The 18,448-nt window shown below is 34.6% G+C and overlaps 1 protein-coding gene across 5 annotated transcripts in view; it reads right to left on the bottom strand.

The window, feature by feature from the left end:
* The window catches only part of tim (timeless), a 163,480-nt gene that overhangs the window by 129,724 nt on the left and 15,308 nt on the right, over positions 1 to 18,448 (bottom strand). For 4 of the 5 annotated variants that reach the window (XR_004757809.2, XM_035356774.2, XM_035356773.2 and 1 more), the window contains exons 2-3: positions 12,027 to 12,137; positions 4,197 to 4,291 (exon numbers count right to left, since the gene is read on the bottom strand). Coding sequence is in view for 4 of the 5 variants with exons in the window: in XM_035356774.2 (XP_035212665.1) it covers positions 4,197 to 4,291; positions 12,027 to 12,129 (198 nt within the window). In the remaining variant the exon portion in view is untranslated. Of the gene's footprint in view, positions 1 to 4,196; positions 4,292 to 12,026; positions 12,138 to 17,030; positions 17,145 to 18,448 lie in introns of all 5 variants that reach the window. The other variant, XM_085809428.1, reaches the window with a different exon arrangement.

The following is an 18,448-nucleotide window of genomic DNA, read 5'->3' as shown; positions in this document are numbered from 1 at the left end:
TATTACTGAATCAGTAAACGCTGCCATATTCAAAGAGAAAATTTACCTAAATTCACAAATACGAAAAATCTGGACCTATCTCTTTAAAAGTATTAAATATTATTATGAGTAACATATGAAAAAACGTTAAGGATCAGTGCAACGTCATAAAATATGTAAGTATAAATTTCCGGAAGGAAAATTTGGAATATTTCCGAAACATTTAGAAGAAAAATTTTAGAAAGTTAATTAGCCTTCTTTTAAACTTTTTTATATATGTTAAAAGACCATTTTTGATACATCGCTGCAAATTCAGAAAAAAAAAATATCCACATAAAGTTGACAAACAATGCCATCATTACGTTTTGCGAAGGTAGATCCAGTGAATCATATTTAGCAACAGTAATGAAAATAGATCTTCACATGCAGTACTAAAACATCATTTCATTGAAAACAATTTGTGATATGCCAGTGATGCAATTAAGGACATAAAAAATATTCGTATCTTTAAAAGAAAAAAAGAAAAAAACTTTCTGCTCAGCCAGATAAAGGAACATTCGGAAGTATAAAATTAAAATACAAATAATAAAATAAACTATATGGAGTTCTCGATAATAAAGCAATGAACGCACAAAATGTAGTCTTCAGCGATCACATCTTCCCACCCAGTATATATTTAATACCCTCCCTTTTAGCAGCTTGATAATTTCTGCTTAAACATTCACTTGGGACTTACCGATGAACCCACCAGTCACTCGGCCGTCTAAGAAGATTCTAGATAACAATAATTTTTCTCTTTCGAAATTCTTAAAAGAAACTTATATTAAATATCGTTAATATTAACATTACTTTTTATGATAACATTACTTTTTATGATGCGGATTCAGCAATTATACTCAAGGATAAGTTCCGCCCCGCATAAATCATTCATTAAAGGGAAAAAGTATATAATAATAGAATATACATTGTCTACCGTATACAGTTCCGTCTTCTTAGGGAGCATAAACTAGACCTAAATTCTAAAAAACTAGTGGCGATTTATCGCTAAGTACCACAGAGACAGGGAAAGGACGTAAAGAACCCTTTCATTAACTCATTAAAGTTAAACAGACGGCACCAACTCGTGCTTACAGCAACTAACAGTTATGGAAGAATACTATGCGCAAGAGCAACGTGGCTCTCAAGCAAGCAGAACAGGCTCTAAATCTACCTTCTAAAACCTTGCTTTAACTAGTCTCTCATTTCTACCTCATTTGAATATTGCGCGACATTACATTCTGACACGAAAATGGGAATGAGATCGATAGGAAGGAATATTAACATAAAATAACTGGTTAGAAACCTAAACGACACTTTACAACCGAATAAAACTGCAACAATAACAAACAAAGGGAGTTGAACTCCGGAACACTAAGTCACAACATGTCCACTAACAACTAGACTACATATACCTATCCCGCAGACCAATCGCAAAGCGTTCTGTAAATTTCTTATAAAGCAACGTCATCTCATATACAAACTAACGAAAGTAATGAATAAACTCTCTGCGCTTGGCACAGATCTGTGTCAAACAGCCTAAAGGTGTGCAGCAGCCTACAAACATACTATTAAGGTCAATGCAAAACAAACAAAGGGAACAGTAATATTCCGGAAATTCACGGGCATCAGTACTTATGTGCAGCAAGGGCCCACTTTACCATTCGGCCGGTGGTAGCAAGGGCCCACCACCAGCCGAGCGGTAAAGTAGCTGAATACTCGTTGTTCTGTCCGAAGTTCGAAACCTGCGAATGGGCTGGCTGCATGGGCGTTTTCGTGGCTTTCCCCGTAATTTGTATACGAGCCTTCCCTTAGAAAAGTCATACTAAGGCATCTCTCCTCTTAGGCAAATAGCCCTCGAGTGCTTTACCGTAAACAAATAAACCAAACCAAAACAAACTTATGTGTAGCAAAAAAAATAATTTTTCCCCGAAAAAAAAGTACATCAGACAAAATTATTTTTTAACAATGCATTTCGGTACCTGTCACTGTCCTGAAGCATCTAAATGTCGTACAGTGTTTCCTCAACCCACTGAAAAAGATTTGCTCTTATTCAGGACGTTCTATCTAAGCCTTTTACATAGGTGCGATGATATCCTACAGTTTTCAATAGGAGATAAATCTAGCGCTCTGACAGGCTATGGTAACATGGTGGTACCTTTATATATTTCTCAAGAGGTTTTCTGGATATGGACCTGTCTCCCCCAGCTGAAATGCAAGGGCTGATTACACCGATTATGAAAAGGAATCTATACGTTCTAAAATATTCTAATGAGTAGTTGTAAATTACCATGCAAAGTGGTATGCAAGCCAGCACCGAAGGAGATTAGATAATCTATAAGATGTTTTCCCACAGCATCATACCCTTTGTTCTGAGCTGTGTACCTTTGATATATACAGCTGGATAATCTCATTCATCACGTTGGTACTACACGCATATTTGTCCATTGTCGGAACTAGCACAAAAACCGGATTCGCTTGATAACCTGAGGATAACTTGATGTCACTCTGCATTCCAAGTCACTCGCGCACGGCACCAGTCCAAAAGTAAGCGATTATTTTAAGCTATGAAGAGGTGGACAAGCATGCGACACAACTGGCCCAAGGCAAGTAAAAATCGTTTGCCTGGTGATGGATTGAGTCATGATATCACCAATCGTCTGACAATTGTCAGAAAAGCATTAGGAATGCCAGAACTTCATTACGTTCGGCAGTCACTTTTCGTGCTCCAGACACCATATGAAGAGTTAAAGACTTTCCTTTAGCATATCTAAACATAACGCTGAACCATCATGCTATTTTTACCTAGTTTCCCCCTGTAAGTCCTGTCTACTAATCAGCCTCGTATTATAAGTCAAATCATAAGATTGTCTAACTTAATAGATATGCATGAAACGTCTAACGACCCATCCGAGTGAATTTGCATTATATCAGCTAAAGAAAACACGAGACTACTGCGTAACGTTGATGGTTTGCATACCTACGACGACTATAACCCAAGTTTATCAAAAGACAATTACGGGCTGCGGTTTTGTGCGTAAATGCCATTAAATTATACAAACTACGATATTTCATTCCATCAATGACTATTTCTTTGGTGCGAAAATGTTCCTGCTTTCGATTTGCACGGAAATCATGTGTGCGAAAGTGCCCCTAATTTTTCGTGAAGGGTTTTCGAAGAGAAACTGGATCATATTTATGCTACACGTGGGGAGGGGCGGACAAGAAAACACCAATGCAATCAGCCCATTCACCACAGTTTGAATCCGGATCGAATTATCCAATCTTATCCACTCAGCCAATGAAGGACGATGGTCAATGGTGACGACCGCTATTGAGTAAAAACATGCTACTACATATCACTCATTTTTCTGCAATTCAATGCCATAATTCAAATACGTATTTTATTACTTTAAATAAGAAGTATTTCATATGTTGTGAACGCAGAGTCAGACAAAGTACGCTGGCTGTAAGTGTTAAATGAAAGTCTAAATACTCTGCCAACAAGCATATTTTCCTAGACTTTCTGTCAAACAAGTTAAAATATGCTTGTAAGATGAACTGGAAAAAAAGCAGCAATAATCTGGGCAAATGTGCAGTTCTTGGGAATTTTTCTTGCATTAAAATCCATTATGGTGCTCTATTTTTTCATGCAGTTTTTATACAAAAACTACTTGTTGGAAGTGTTAAAGAAGGGCTAAATATTTTTGCTACTATGCATATTATTGCACATTTACCGTCAATAATTAGTAAGTTACTATACTGTTAGATGTGCTAACGAAGGCCAGCAATAGTCTACGAAAATGTATTAAAAGTTCTTGGACAGTAAAATTAATTACGGTGTTTTGTTCTTTTGCAATTTTTGTGAATAAAATGCAATTGCACGGCATCGCAGGCAACAATTTATTCACGTTGGTAAAATAAGCACTAACACGTGAAAATAAATTTCGCAAATGTTTTCTTTCGGCCAGTACTGCTACGTTAATAATTCACAAAATTTAACTATAAGTAAATGTTACCTTCTTTCCACCTTAGGGGGAAAAAAGAAAAAAAAACATACATCTTATACCCCTCAAAAAGGGAAGATTTGCAATGAGTGGAATACCAGCAAGACAAAAGAAAAATTCGACGGGAAAAAATCAAAAATAAATAAATAAATAACGATAAAAATTTCTACTTACTTCTTTGACAGTGTTGCAAATATGTAGACCAAGTCGAACATTTCGGTTGAGAACATCTTCGTTTAATAGTTCATCTTCCAGACTCTTTAAAGCATCTGGAACAAAGTAAATGACAGTTAATACTTGATAATTTATTGGGAAAATGTTCATTAGTTAATCACAAATTGCAAACGGAAACCACTTCATTGAAACTCTTCTTTTAAAAACCACTTCATTGAGGCTCTTTTTTTCCAAACAGGCTCTTCTTTTAATACAGCGTTTTGTTTTCTAAGAACTATAACAAAAGATGTGCTACTCTGTTTTTAACAAGATGGCTACAATAACTGAATTAAAATCGACAATTTAATAAAAAAATAAACAGTGACTAAACTAAACAGGAAACAAATTTTATACTTTTTCCCTATACGCAAACATGTTTTTTCAAGTGCACAGTTAAAACTTGTAAAAAAGAGGATACTATTAGGGACTTTCTTAAACGGGAAAGCGAAAGATAGTCTTAAGGATGATACACATTCATCACATGAAGTAATTCTGTAAATTCGAAATTTGGATGCTTTATTCGGCAGTGACGTTTTAAATTTCATAAACTTTTTTTGAGCACAGGAAAAATTAGAACTCGCTTCATTCGTCGGAAGTACAAATGGATTTAATGATTTTTGCTGTTTAAAGAATTCGTTTTCTGTTTAAAGAATTCGCTGTTTAAAGAATTCGTTTGCCAATAAGAATTTAGCAAAGAAATATTATTTTATCCCAATTTAATGAAATGCCAAAATTTTAATCGTTTAAAAAATTCTTATTAAAATTGTATTAAAGTTTTAATTTAATTAAATATAATTTAATTAAATATCTTATTAAAGTTTTTTTTCTCTCTTTTGCAAAATGTAAATTGGCTCCTGGATATCGGAATATTCGATTATTTAGAATAAAGTATAGAATATTTTATTCTAATATATTATACAATTACTTACTATAAAGACTGGAATCGTTTAGTAAGTCTGACTAATAGTCAGAAGAATACTGAACGATTTAGTAATGAACTCTCAAGTTATGACATTTAAAGTCAACGAACTCATTGCCTCAATTATCACCTCTTCCGCTACTCATTTGCCTCAGCGAAGGTTTCTCCTACCCTCGTCTCAGGTAAAAGAGCTGTTGAAAGACTATTCTCGTCCCATTGTGATTACTTCTTATTCATCTCCTCTATTCTTCAAACCCGTAACGGTTCTCTTTCGTTTATTTAGCTATTGCTTACTCTGAATCATTTGATATTTCTTAACGACGATGTGGAGGTAATTGCTTAATTAAGCAAAGGTACTCCGTAAGCCAGCGCCTTGGCCCTTGGTCCAATGAGCTTTGTCCACTATTTCACGGAACGAAGAGAATTACAGCACTTAAATCCTTGGTGCGATTAGATTTGTCTGCGATTTAAGGAACGAAGTGATATCAGGTATTTTCAATAAGTGTATAATAATAGTAAAGAAATTTATAAAAAGTAATATACAGTGGTGGCCAAAATTGTGGACACTTTTGGAAATTTTTATGTTTTTGAACTTTGTATGCTTATAGAAAACGTTACGTTTCACAAAATGCAAACTTGTGCATATCATTTTAAAGAGAATTTATTACTGAATTCAATACAAAACACAAAATTCAATTATTTGCAATACAAAAAAAGTTAAACGATAATAGTTATCGATATACATTAGACAGTGATGATTGCAGTGAATTATCAGTACTTAGTAGGGTACCCTTTATTTTTGATAACAGCTTCACATCGATGTTTCATTGAGCTGACAAGAGTTTTAAGCTCTTCTTTCGTTATTACATGATGCCAGGAAACAATTATAGCCTCAATTAGTTCCCTTTTATTTGATGGGCGCCTTCATTCGGACAAGAGTTTTCAAACGGTGCCACAAATTTTCGATAGGATTGAGGTCAGGACTGTTTCCTGGCCATGACAACAATTTAATGCTCTCTGTACGAAACCACTCTTTTGATATTTTGGCCGTGTGGCAAGAAGCAGAATCTTGCTGAAAAATAAAAGAAGCATTGTTGGAAAAGAGATCTCTGATGGAAGGTAGAAGTTTTGGTTCTAGAATAGTGTCAATGTATTTCCTGGCATTCAGTGTCCCATCGATGACATGAAGGCGACCAATACCATCTGCTGACATGCATGACCAAATCATAACACTAACTGGGTTCTTCACAGTTGCTTGAATGCAGTCAGGATGTAGCTCTTCTCCTATTCTACGTCTTACATATTTTCGCCCATCACTAACAAATAACGATATCTTAGTTTCATCACTCCATATAACTTGTGACCACTGATCATCTGTCCAATTAATGTGTTCCTTTGCCCACTGTAGTCTTTTTTCGTTGCTGAAAATTAAGATAAGGCTTTTTTCGTGGAATCTTCTTCCGATTGTTCTTGAACTGACAGAAACACCAGCATCATTCAGATCACTTCTGATGGCCGCTGATGACATTTTTCTATCTTGGAGACATAGTCTTTTTATTCTTCTGTCATCAGTAGATGTGGTGCACCTTTTTCGGCCTTTACCTGCTTTGTTTTTTACTGAATTTGTCTCCTGATATTATAAACAAAACTTTCAGACTCCAGATGTAGTCACTGAACCACCCACCTGTCTTGCAATTTCAGCATAGGAAAGACCACTTTCTCGTAACACAATAATATTACATCTCTTTCTAGGTGTCCAATCTACTCTTTTATTTGATGTCATTGCTTCTTGACTAAATATTAAAAATTTTTACAAAAATTCCTACTTGTAATTGCAGTGTATAAGAAACAGGTCCTCCTTCTACAGAACAAATGATTAAATGAAAATAATGAATTGTTTCAAGTGTAAACATGATGTCAGCTTCTACTGGCAGTTACTAACATTTGATTGGTTCTCAGAACAAGAACAGTGATTGGCCAGGAAAGCTAGACATTACAAACCACTTCCTAACTGTGTTTTTTATTTATAATAAAGTACATATAACTTTTTTGTATTGCAAATAATTGAATTTTGTGTTTTGTATTGAATTCAGTAATAAATTCTCTTTAAAATGATATATACAAGTTTGCATTTTGCGAAACGTAACATTTTCTATAAGCATACAAAGTTCAAAAACATAAAAATTTCCAAAAGTGCCCACAATTTTGGCCACCGCTGTATATATACTTTAATAAAAACAAGACTGTTAATACTAGGTGCAGCCTGATGTCTATCACAGAAGAGAACATTACCAGATGGTAAACAGAATTTGTTTAACTAGCAAGTTTTCAGATTACTTTATTTATCGAAGTTAATTTACGCATCACTGGGGAAAATTAAATAATAATAAAATGACTAGAATGTTAATGATATTGTGTTTATACCCGAGGTCCCGTTATTATATTTAAAAACAATTTTTTAAAAATCAGTTATGCTTTGATGTTAAATCAGGCAAGTTAAGACAGAAAGTCATAGAGTCTTATGAAAGTTCTAATTTCTTTAGTTATGCCTTTTATTTATTTACTCATTATTCCTTTAACTTTTCATGTCAGTGTAGGTTCCGACGTCGATTTCAGATTATTTACGTACGCTATCTTCCATTTATTCACTTTAATTCACTTTAATATGATCTCCATACCGATGACGTACCCAATTTTCCTGCATCGCTCAACAACTCTTTATCCCTTCCGTATCCTCAGATTTAACGAATAATCACGTTATAAGGAATTTTATATGCCTCGTAGTTAAACTGCATCGCGATTCGCTAAATCCGGATTCGATCAGACGTTAAATCTCTCCCAATAAATAACGACGGTGACAACAATATTCTTATTTGAGATACACAGAAATCAGGAACTGCAAGGAAATACTAAAAATAGGCACCTGTAACAATAAACGAAGGAAAATTCTAAGAAAACTACTATACGAAGATACAATAGATGAGCGTCATGGTTGCTATGTTACGCGCGGAATATGTTCAAATACAGAAATCTGATTCCCTGAATATTTTACTTTTTCTAAAGTTACTCCTCTGCCTTTTTGAACAGCTGAATATTCAATACACATGATTTTAGCACTGTAGTAGAACTTCTATTATCGATCAGAGAATGACCACGGATAACACAATATGTACATACAAATTTTACAGCTTTACACATATACAACAGATGGAATTTCAACTTTGTTTTATATTGTTTTACATCTTGAGTATATAGCGTGCCCTGAAAAATTGCCTGACTAAATACTTCTTGCACGGTTGGTTGTAAATTCATGAACAACATGATCTATTTTTTGTATACCTAATATCTCTAGATCACATGGATCCAAGCCTACATGAGATATTAGAAAAGAATCAAATAACGTATCCTTTCCTTCATACTGCAACAGCTTTGGTCATATGAAGACCTTTCAGTAAAAATGTACACAATTTATATTTATACACGGATAATTTATATTTATACACGGATTTTTTGTAAAGAAAATTTCAATTAGAAAGTCTTTAATTAGCTCTTTATCCTACTAAAAAAGTCTTAACTAAAACAAATTCTGTAATATGTAAAATTGGGCTAAAAATTTGTCAAAATTATGCGAGTTGAACAATTTTTTAATGGAAGCAAAGAGCAAACATCAGTTTTATGATCCATATAAAAAGAGGTTACATAAATACGTAAGACAAAAAATACGTAAATCAGCTTTATAATGTAATTTAGTAATAGCTTCTTAATTCCTTATTTTTAATTTGGGTATTTAATCTCTGTATTCTCAAAGTAGTAATAACTTCTCTGACTGCGCCATTTCTAGATTAAGCTATGCAACAGAGCTTACGTAAAGCGGATGACGTAACGTATTCGGAACTTGAACTCAAAATTTTGAGAACTGAAACTTTTCCGACCAAAACCAAAACCTTTCTTTTAATAGACTGCAATATTAGATAATAGCGCACTTTAGCTTCTACATTTGTTGCCGCTTGGACGCTGTTTCGCTGTGCTCTCTTCCTATCGCAACGGTCAGTATCAAAAATGTAAATGTTCTTGAATTGGCATGATTAGACTGCCAAGTAAATTGTAGCCGCAAATGTCAATTGAAATAAAAATGAATATTTAGTATTACTCGGCTGCCTAGTCATTACAGATTCGGTATTTCAGCATTCTATGCAATCAGAAGTCTTCCCCTTCAATACGCGATTTACGTAAAGTGTTTCATTCTGTTAACAAAATACAAAATTTATTCTGTCAACAGATAAGACATCTGCATTCCTCACCAGTGCTGGGATGATGTGTGTCGACGTGAGCTTATTAATACACCACTATTCGCTGCAATTGTAAAAACACTAAATAAATTGTAAAAACACTTGATTTATAGCAATGAAATTTATTTGCGAGATGAACTGTGGTACAAAATATAAATCAGAAATACTCAAGGGAGGTGAATTTCCTTCAAGAGAATAACTTCATGGTTTCAAGGAGATTAATACTCGATCACACACTGGTATATTCCAACTACCACAATTAAAAAAAAAAAAAAAAAAAAAAAAGGCTCACGGCAAAAATGGTTAAATCCTAACAAAGAACAAATGTATATGCTAAACGTAGGCACCGTTAAGGGCAGCGAAACTGACGGAAACTTCTCTCTAGTTATATTTACCAAATATACAGAGAATCTATATTAATACATAAATTCTCATTATATTTTACAATTTTCAAGTAATAACGAAAATTGCTGTTAAATCAGGAGTATTGTTAAATTAAGGATGCCTTTTAATTTAATTTTAAAATGTTAAATTAAGGATGCCTTTTAATTTAATTTAAAGTATTATATTAAATAATGCTAATTTTTGTTTCCTTACTTATGAGTTCTTCTATATTTTTATGTATCGCCCTGATCAGTACAGTAAATAGCATATTTTCAGCATATTGTCAAGTTGAAAGAGAGAGTTTGGTAGTAGGAAAAATGGGAGGATGGATGCGTTCTCCTGGGAATTCTCTTTCAAAATTGGTACAGAGATGAACCAATTCGCACTGTCACCTGTAAATTGCTCAAAGCCCATCCAATGACAGACACAATCCTGCGCTCCTGGTCACGATAAAATTCGTGGACTTGATATGAGGATACTGTCAGGCAAATGAGTAGTCACTACAAATATTTTTATGCATTATTTGTAGTAATTATTTTAACCGCATACATACGTCGAAAATATTATTTTATAAATTTTTTTAATACAGCTCTGCTTCATCTTGCCTTTTTTAGCCATTGACTTATCAACAGTAGAGAATGAGTTGGAAACAATGTTCATCCAATCAAAGTTCCACCACATCATTGTTCATCCTATGTTTTTTACAAGATTGTAAGGCTCTATTTGTTACTGATGTGACTTCCACACTTTTATCCCACCTTCACTTTCGGACTCGAAATGATTGCGGACTCACTGCTGTTTCACCAAAAATCGCTTCCAAGGATTGAGACACGAATTTCAACTTGTTAATCAAAATTTATGCACTTAATTTTCGTAACTAGAATGTGTTGCTACACGTGCATTTATCGCTTCATGTCTTTCTTAAAAGCTCCTACAAACGTGAGAGATAAGAAAACCTCTAACAAAATTTCAAAACAGCGAAACTTATTTTACATGGAATTTACCTCGTGTTTCAGTAGAACTGACGAGCTTCATATGACTTAGGAAGCAATTAGTTTTATAAAAAGCTATTACTAAATCGAGAAAAATCTTTCGCTAAATCAGAGATATCTCGACTTCTTAGCTAGATCAAAGTAAACAATCATTAATTAAAGTGTTGAGAACCACTCGCATAAATGGTTAAACATGCAGCTCTGTAACTGTCACTCATTCTCTATAGCTTCTATACGCATCCACTATTATTTAATAATGACTACAGTGCTGCCTGAGTAGGCTGCTTATCCCTAAATCATATTCTGCATGCTCTCCGTCGATCGTAAATCGGGTAAGTAAGCCTGCCAAAAAGAAAAGTTAGATACTGAGCATTCAGTAAATATTGCGCACTTTAGAGATCCGCCAACCTTAGGGACGATTTTTTTCCCTTTTGAAAGAGAGTATAAACGATAAACTGAAGGAAAGGTATAGCTTCACCCTTCCACGATGCCTGTAATGTGTTGTTAACTGTTCTTGCGATACGTACACGCATGAATGAAATTCTATACCATTAAACGATTATGCTTATATTACGGATGACTGCGCCAGTGTTGTATGTTTCATTATAAAAGTCCAGGTTACCATGAAACGCAAATCTCCCCCCCCACCTTTTCTGATGTGAATATTCCAGCTCCACAGCTCTTACGACAGCATGTAGAACCTTCATCTAATCACTGTTTCTACGTAACCATAACTATATTTAAGCTCTTCATAGGGACATGCGGCAGAGAATATTACTGTATAATACAGTATCAATTCTTAATAATTAATCTTACAAGCTTTGTCAGCTGAACCTTTAGACTCGCAATCGAGGATATTCATGTACTAACAGCACTAAACACGTCGAGTTCAAGAACAGAATTAGTGGAATTTTTAGTACTTTGAAAATTATCTTAGTTTATTACTAGAGATTTTAATTAAAATGTTAATTACAAAAGTTTTTAATTTTTTAATACTTCCGAATTTTCGGCCAATGAAGAGGAATACGTTCCTTCGCGGTGCCGAAATTTCAGTATACAGGAACGTACCTTCTAAAGAAGGAAAAATTTCTTCTCTTTAAAATAAATAAATAAATAAATAGGATATATGTTGCAAAGTTATACAAGAAGCCATACGCATGCTATTAAAATAAAATACAGAAAGAGTAAAAAAATGACATAAACATACTTAAACAATCATGTCCAATCACGTAAGTATTATCATCGTTTTTCCATCCTAAATTCGAGGACAAATCACGAAGACGGCTTAAATTCATAACAGTCAAGTTCATTTCGGCAACTGCAAAAAAAAAAAAAAAAAAAAAAAAAAGCATTAAAAAAACAGCATTTTACGCACATTATTAATCATAAAAAACTATAAAAGAAAGCTACATAATTCGTTTTATAGAAAGATCACTCATGGCCCAAAAAAAAAAAATCTTGCAAAATAGGAGTCTTGAAACCATACCTCAAGTATCAAAGCCATTAGATGTAGACAGAATTCCCTTTTCACATAGCTAACTTAAATATTTAGACTGCTTTGAAAGCAACTAAACAATTTATTAAGTTTTAAGAAATACTGTAACCTACAAAAACGGTTCTTTTTAATTCACCAATAAAAAGGATTCCTACCAGTCACCAACACTTTTTTTCAGCATTTTCAATCACACGTTAATCTTACAGCTGAAAGTTCAGTTAGTTTTTTTATTGGGAATAATTTATGCTACAACACTGGCAGAAGAAATACACAAGAATCTTTACTTGCATGTTGAATAATGTTACTTTTAAGCGACCTTTGATTAAATATCGCTTATTGTACTTACAGCGCCATACAAGAAAAAAAGCATACAAAACAAGCTTCGACCCTCAGTGAATTAATAATTCATTCTCTTGAATAGTTAGTTATAAAAAGTCTCGAAGTGAAGCATATCTCGAAATTCGTGCCATTAAATTGGAATGAATCAATAGCTTTATTAAGAAAAAATCATTTGAAAGGGACTTTCGTAGAATGCACGCCACGATCTATACTCGTGTGGAAAATTAAGAGAATTTGCACATTATACCCTATTTTTGAAAAACGAATAAACATATTTTTAATGAAATTTGGTATGAATATGCATTTATAACAGAGAAAGACATGTACCATTCAAAAGTCATTTTATGTACGCATGATTATCAGTAAAACTCATAGTTCAGGGATGTCCAAAGACCACATTGTGATATCGAACTAAAAATGAGTCTAATATGAAGTATGGTTCGCTCTCACAGCCAGACAGGTCGCATACTGCAACGGCATACCGGAAAGGAGGCACTTGAGGAGTCCTTGCAGCAGTCGATCCCATTCTTGCAGCAAGGCAGTTTTCAACTCTCAAGGATGGCTCTCGGAGAGGGTCGCGAGATGAAATTGCCCTCTTAAGAGCATCCCAAACATGCTATACAGGGTTAAAGTCAGAAGATATGGTTGGCCAATTCATGCGTCGAATACTTCAACTTTAAATGTAATCGTCGACCACTTAAACCTGATGTGGACGAGGGTTGTCGCCCATTAACAGAAACCACGGACCAACTGCGCCCCTTAAAAGTCGAAAACAGGGCTTTAAGTTCTCCTGTCTATACCTCATAGCAGTCAGGTCGCCTATGTTAAACAAATGCTGGGGTGTGTAAACAATGCAACATAATTGCCTGCCCAAACCATAATAGATAGCCTAGTGTTAGCTCACAGCATGTACAATAAATTTCCGAGAAACTGTAATAACCGAACTGGGTAAGGATCCTGAGTTTGGAAGCATTTATGAGTATTTAAAGGATCCTGAAAATTTTAGCCACCAAGATATTGTGGCGATAAGAAATAGGTCGGCTCATTACGAACTAATGATGGTCTATTATTCTATACAAAAACTACGAATTCCAACAACGAATTTCGACCTGTTATCCCAGCTAGTCTTAGATTAAATATCCTGCAGGAGCTCCATGACAGCCCTTTAGCTTCTCATGCTGGTATTCGAAAAACTATCCAACTCGTACGCGAGGCAGTCTATTTTCCTGAACTGCAAAAGTTAACAAGGGCGTATGTCCAGTCCTGCCCAACATGTCAAGCAGTTAATTATATTAATTTCAGCCCGGCCGGGTTTCTAAATAGTATTAAATCCGAATTTCCAAATGAAATAATTGGCATCGATTTATTGGGCCCTTTCCCAAAAAGTCAGTTAAATAAAAGTCGCTATCTCCTTGTTATGGTTGATCATTTTAGTAAGTGGACCGAAATTGTTCCCTTAAAACAAGCCTCCGCGAAATTAGTTACTGATTCTATTTTAAATAAATATATTTTAAAATACGGGGCGTCCCTAAAAGTTATATCGGATAATGGTCCTCAATTTGTAAGTAATGTATTTGAAGACATGTGCCAAAAACTGGGCATACGTCATTTAAAAATGGTCCCGTATCGGCCGCAATCAAATATAGCGGAACGGGTCAATAGAAATATAGTGAAAGTTATCCGTAGTTATGTTAAAAATTTTCATAAAAGCTGGGATAACTATGTCAATGAATTTGCTTTCGCCCTTAGGACCGCAAAACATGATACAACGGGCAAAACTCCTGCTGAGTTATTTTTAGGGAAAAATATTATAACGCCGTTAGATAAATTATTTTATGTGCAACAAAGAGCCCCAGAATTTAAAATGGGTGATATAGAAAAACTAATTAAGGAAGGAAAGAAGAATACTGAAGTAGCACAGAGAAAACAAAAACTGTATTACGACTTGAAACGACGGGGAGTAACTTATAAAGTAGGGGATGAAGTTTTAAAAATTAAGCATTCACTTTCTTCAGCACCAGAAGATAAAACTGCCAAATTTTTTCCACGATTTGAAGGACCATATGTCATAGAAAAAATAACTCACGCTGTAGTAGTGTTAAAAGATAGAAATGGTGAAACCTGCTCCGCAAACATTGATCAAATCAAACCCTACTATGATCGTAATAAAATGCAAATATTTACAGATCTTTTGCAGGATCCGGCACGGCAGACACCGCAGGCACAAGCTCCAGAGGTGGAACAACGACAAGTACAAGGGCAAGCCATTAAGAGGCAGGAGCAAGTGAAAAGAAAGTTTCCCCGCGGGAAAATTGAAGGTAGCAAGAAAAAGAAGCCGTTCCACCGTCCAGAAAAGAGAGCTCACGAACACCCCCAGAATGAAGAAGGGAGAAGGACGACGAATGCAAAGAGAGCCAGGAGAAATGACGGCAACTATAACCCGGCTCTAAAACGGAAGATCTACTCATCCGACAGGACTCTCCGCAGCAAATGTTGCCGAACTGCGGAAGGGCCATCAGCGGCGGAGGAAAAGTTACAAGGAAAATTCGAACGGCCAGCAACGAGGTCCAAGCAGGAACACGAAAGAAGTTTCCCGGTTCCGCCAAGACCAGCTGCCATCAAACGGCCAAGACGACAGGCAGAGGCGAAAAAGAAGGTATTCAAGGGTGACCAAACTGGAGAAAAAAAAAAGCATCTAGAGGAAGGCACTGAAGGGCGAGCCCGTACAAGAAGGAGGATAAATCAAACAACAATCTGCACTACCTTTCAGGACTGGGCCCAGAAAAGAATGTCCGAATATCACAAAGTAAAATTTTATGTTACTTTGCAAACTTAAGTTAATCTTTCATTCTTACTGCAAGTGGCAGATTTCAAGAAGTTTTACCTCATGCGAGGTCTACCTTTATCGCCAAAAGGGCGAGAAATGAGTTGTTACCGATTTTGGTATTATGTTTTTAAAGTACTCGTGCGTAAAACTAAAGTTGATGTATAATAGCGTTGTGTAAAGACTTAAATATTGTAAAATGTTATTGTATAAATATTATTTAAAACATTCTGGCAAGAAAGAAGTTTTAGTCTGAAAGACTTTTTGAAATGTATTATTTCAATGTAGAAAGAATTGGCACTTGCTTTGAAAAGAATAGAAGTTAACAATGCACTACTAATGTATGTTTTCAAATGTGTAAAATTAACGGCATGTTAATATGTTCTTATATACAAAGTGAACTGTTATTTTAAATGTTAAGAAATACCGTGATATGGTAAAAGTGAAAGTAATGTTAAAAAAATTTTTTTTTATTCGTGTGACTGTAAAAAGGCTAAATCATGGTGAATATGTGTTAAAGGTTGAATGATGTAGTTAGGCTCTCTGACGCTACACTTCAGAGTTAGCCACTTTCAGAATAGTACCTCAGGGTTTAGAGTTGAAATTAGGGTGTGTTACGAGGTCTTGGTATGTTGAATTTTAACACGTTAGTGTTTTGATTGTAGGAGGAAGTGTTGAACACATAGACATAAACACATTCGTGTTTGGTGTTCTTTTACAACACATGTCAGAGAGCACGGGGAGAGATAATTAAAATAGTTATGAATGAAATAAGAATGTTAAGAGAAAAATAATTATACATGTTACTTGCCATTTCATTGTGTAACATTTCATTAAACTAGTTTTCCTTCCAGATCTCTGGAAGGAACCAGATTTGAATAAAAGCTCCTGTTTAGATGCAGTACAGATGAAAAAATTGTGTGTCCTGGGAGCTGCTATTGTAAAAACAAATTTCTTTCTTTTAAATTTCTAGTTTCTAGCGAAAAATGTTTGTAAAAGATTGGCCTCGCGTTAGATTCTAGAGCTAAAAGTTTTCAACAAGGTCGTTTTAGACCTCAGTTTCAAACTAATTAACTCTGGCGGGAAGTATGTAAGGATCTTAAGTTTTACTAACGTTTATTTTATTTTAAATCTTTACTATCACTTCTTATTTTCTACTTCCGGCCAGAATTATAAGCGTTAAAGTATTTATGCAAAGTTTGTCTGGCGAACGCCAAGTATTTAAGTTGTGGCTTTTTGCCAAGCGAGAGAGAGGAAGCAGTTAGTCGAAGCAGGCCGCTTACCTTAGAAGTTTTACTCAGTTGCTGGTTGCCTTCCAGGCCAGAGGTTTAATCCTCTCGATAACTTTAAACGTATTGTAGTGTTCACAGTTCTCTGTACTACATACGGCTTCCTGTTAATATAAGGCCAATCTTCCACGTTTATTATTTCAAAGTCAAATTAGAGTTTAGTTTTATTTTTATATTTTTACGTTTAGACCACAAGTAGTGGGTCTTTGTATTCCGAAGTACGGAAGTTATTGTAAATAGAGAAAAATAAAGGGTTTTGTATACCCTTCTTGTGTATCCTGTCTACTTCCCACAGTTATTGAACATAGCTTTAGTAAGCTCTCTTTTCCGACTCAGGTCCTTGCATGTTCCCGATGAAGTTAAGACGGAACATTGAACCTGATAATATAAGTAATATAACTTAAAGCAAAAGTAAAATAAAAAGCATCATAATTAAATTATTGCAGAAATAACATAAATTAATCATAAATAACTTATATCAATATCCGCAATCACTCTTCTCAAGTGCTAATAAAAGCAGTTCACGAATCTCTAAAGCATTTAAAAATACAGTACTTCAAAATCTCAAAGAACATTTCGGTTCACGCGTGCTTATTTGATTTAATGCTTGAGTTGAAGAAAAAAGCAATTTTTATAATTATTTAAGTATAAAATATAGTTTAAAAAAATTAAGTCTTTTGTAATAATCGACTTCTTTCAATAAAATTAACCAAATAAAACTGACTATAATGAAAATATTATTCCATTAGCAAGCAAAATGACGCAAATTGTACCATCTTAAACACGGAAGAAAAGATTTCACGGTTAAATAACTCAATCTGGGAGCAGACGAATAAACTGAATGGCAATTTCAACGAAACAATGGCGCCCATTATTTTATAGCTTTTCCTTTTAGCTCTGAAAATAAATAAATAAAATTACAATAAAGCGGAACATTTTTCGTATAATTCAAACTGAGAGAAGGAAATTTTGACAACTAATTCGTTATTTAAACAGCGAACAAAAAAACTGTTACTTCATATGATTTTACTACATTTTTCATATTAGATCGGATGACCTATTCCAAAGCAAACACTTTACTTATATTTCAGACGTTATAAATCAAATTAACTGATTTTTGAATTATAATTAACGAAGGTAGAAATGAAAAATGACATAGATTTAAAAAATGCTATACACGCATGCGTTTTTAATAGCTCTCGGAATTTTAACAAACCTATGGATTAGGTTTGCTGGAAAAGTTCTACACAGTTTAGAACTTAGGACCAAATCTATCCAACGGATCCTTCTCAAAATTTATTCTGTGGGAGTATATAAACGGACAGTAAGAAGCAAGAAATGCAAGTAGATTAAATGTAGCCTTTAAGCATGAGTTCTGATACGACTTAGTGTAAATCTTTTGTTCTCGGCTGTCTGATCTACAACTTCAAATATGAGTTCAACGTTTTTAAGTGGCATTACATTCGCGCGTTAGCATTGCATTCGACATAAAGCAGCACAGGTTACGGCTTCACACACTATCGTAACGATAACGTCAGCTTCCTTGAAGATCGGCGTAATTCAAGATGAATTAAGCCTTAAGTTCGCAAAGAAAAAAAACGCGTAAGTGTGCAAAAAAGTTCGTAAAAATCTTAGTGCTACACATATGTAATGTGATAGAGCCAGCGATTCTCAACCGGTGG

This window comes from Stegodyphus dumicola, chromosome X2, assembly GCF_044657685.1.
Source record: "Stegodyphus dumicola isolate Sdum_Otavi_A_Nest chromosome X2, ASM4465768v1".
Lineage (NCBI taxonomy): Eukaryota > Metazoa > Arthropoda > Arachnida > Araneae > Eresidae > Stegodyphus > Stegodyphus dumicola.
The sequence above is the reverse complement of the archived record's forward strand: the minus strand, read 5'-3'. Positions and strand labels throughout refer to the sequence as shown.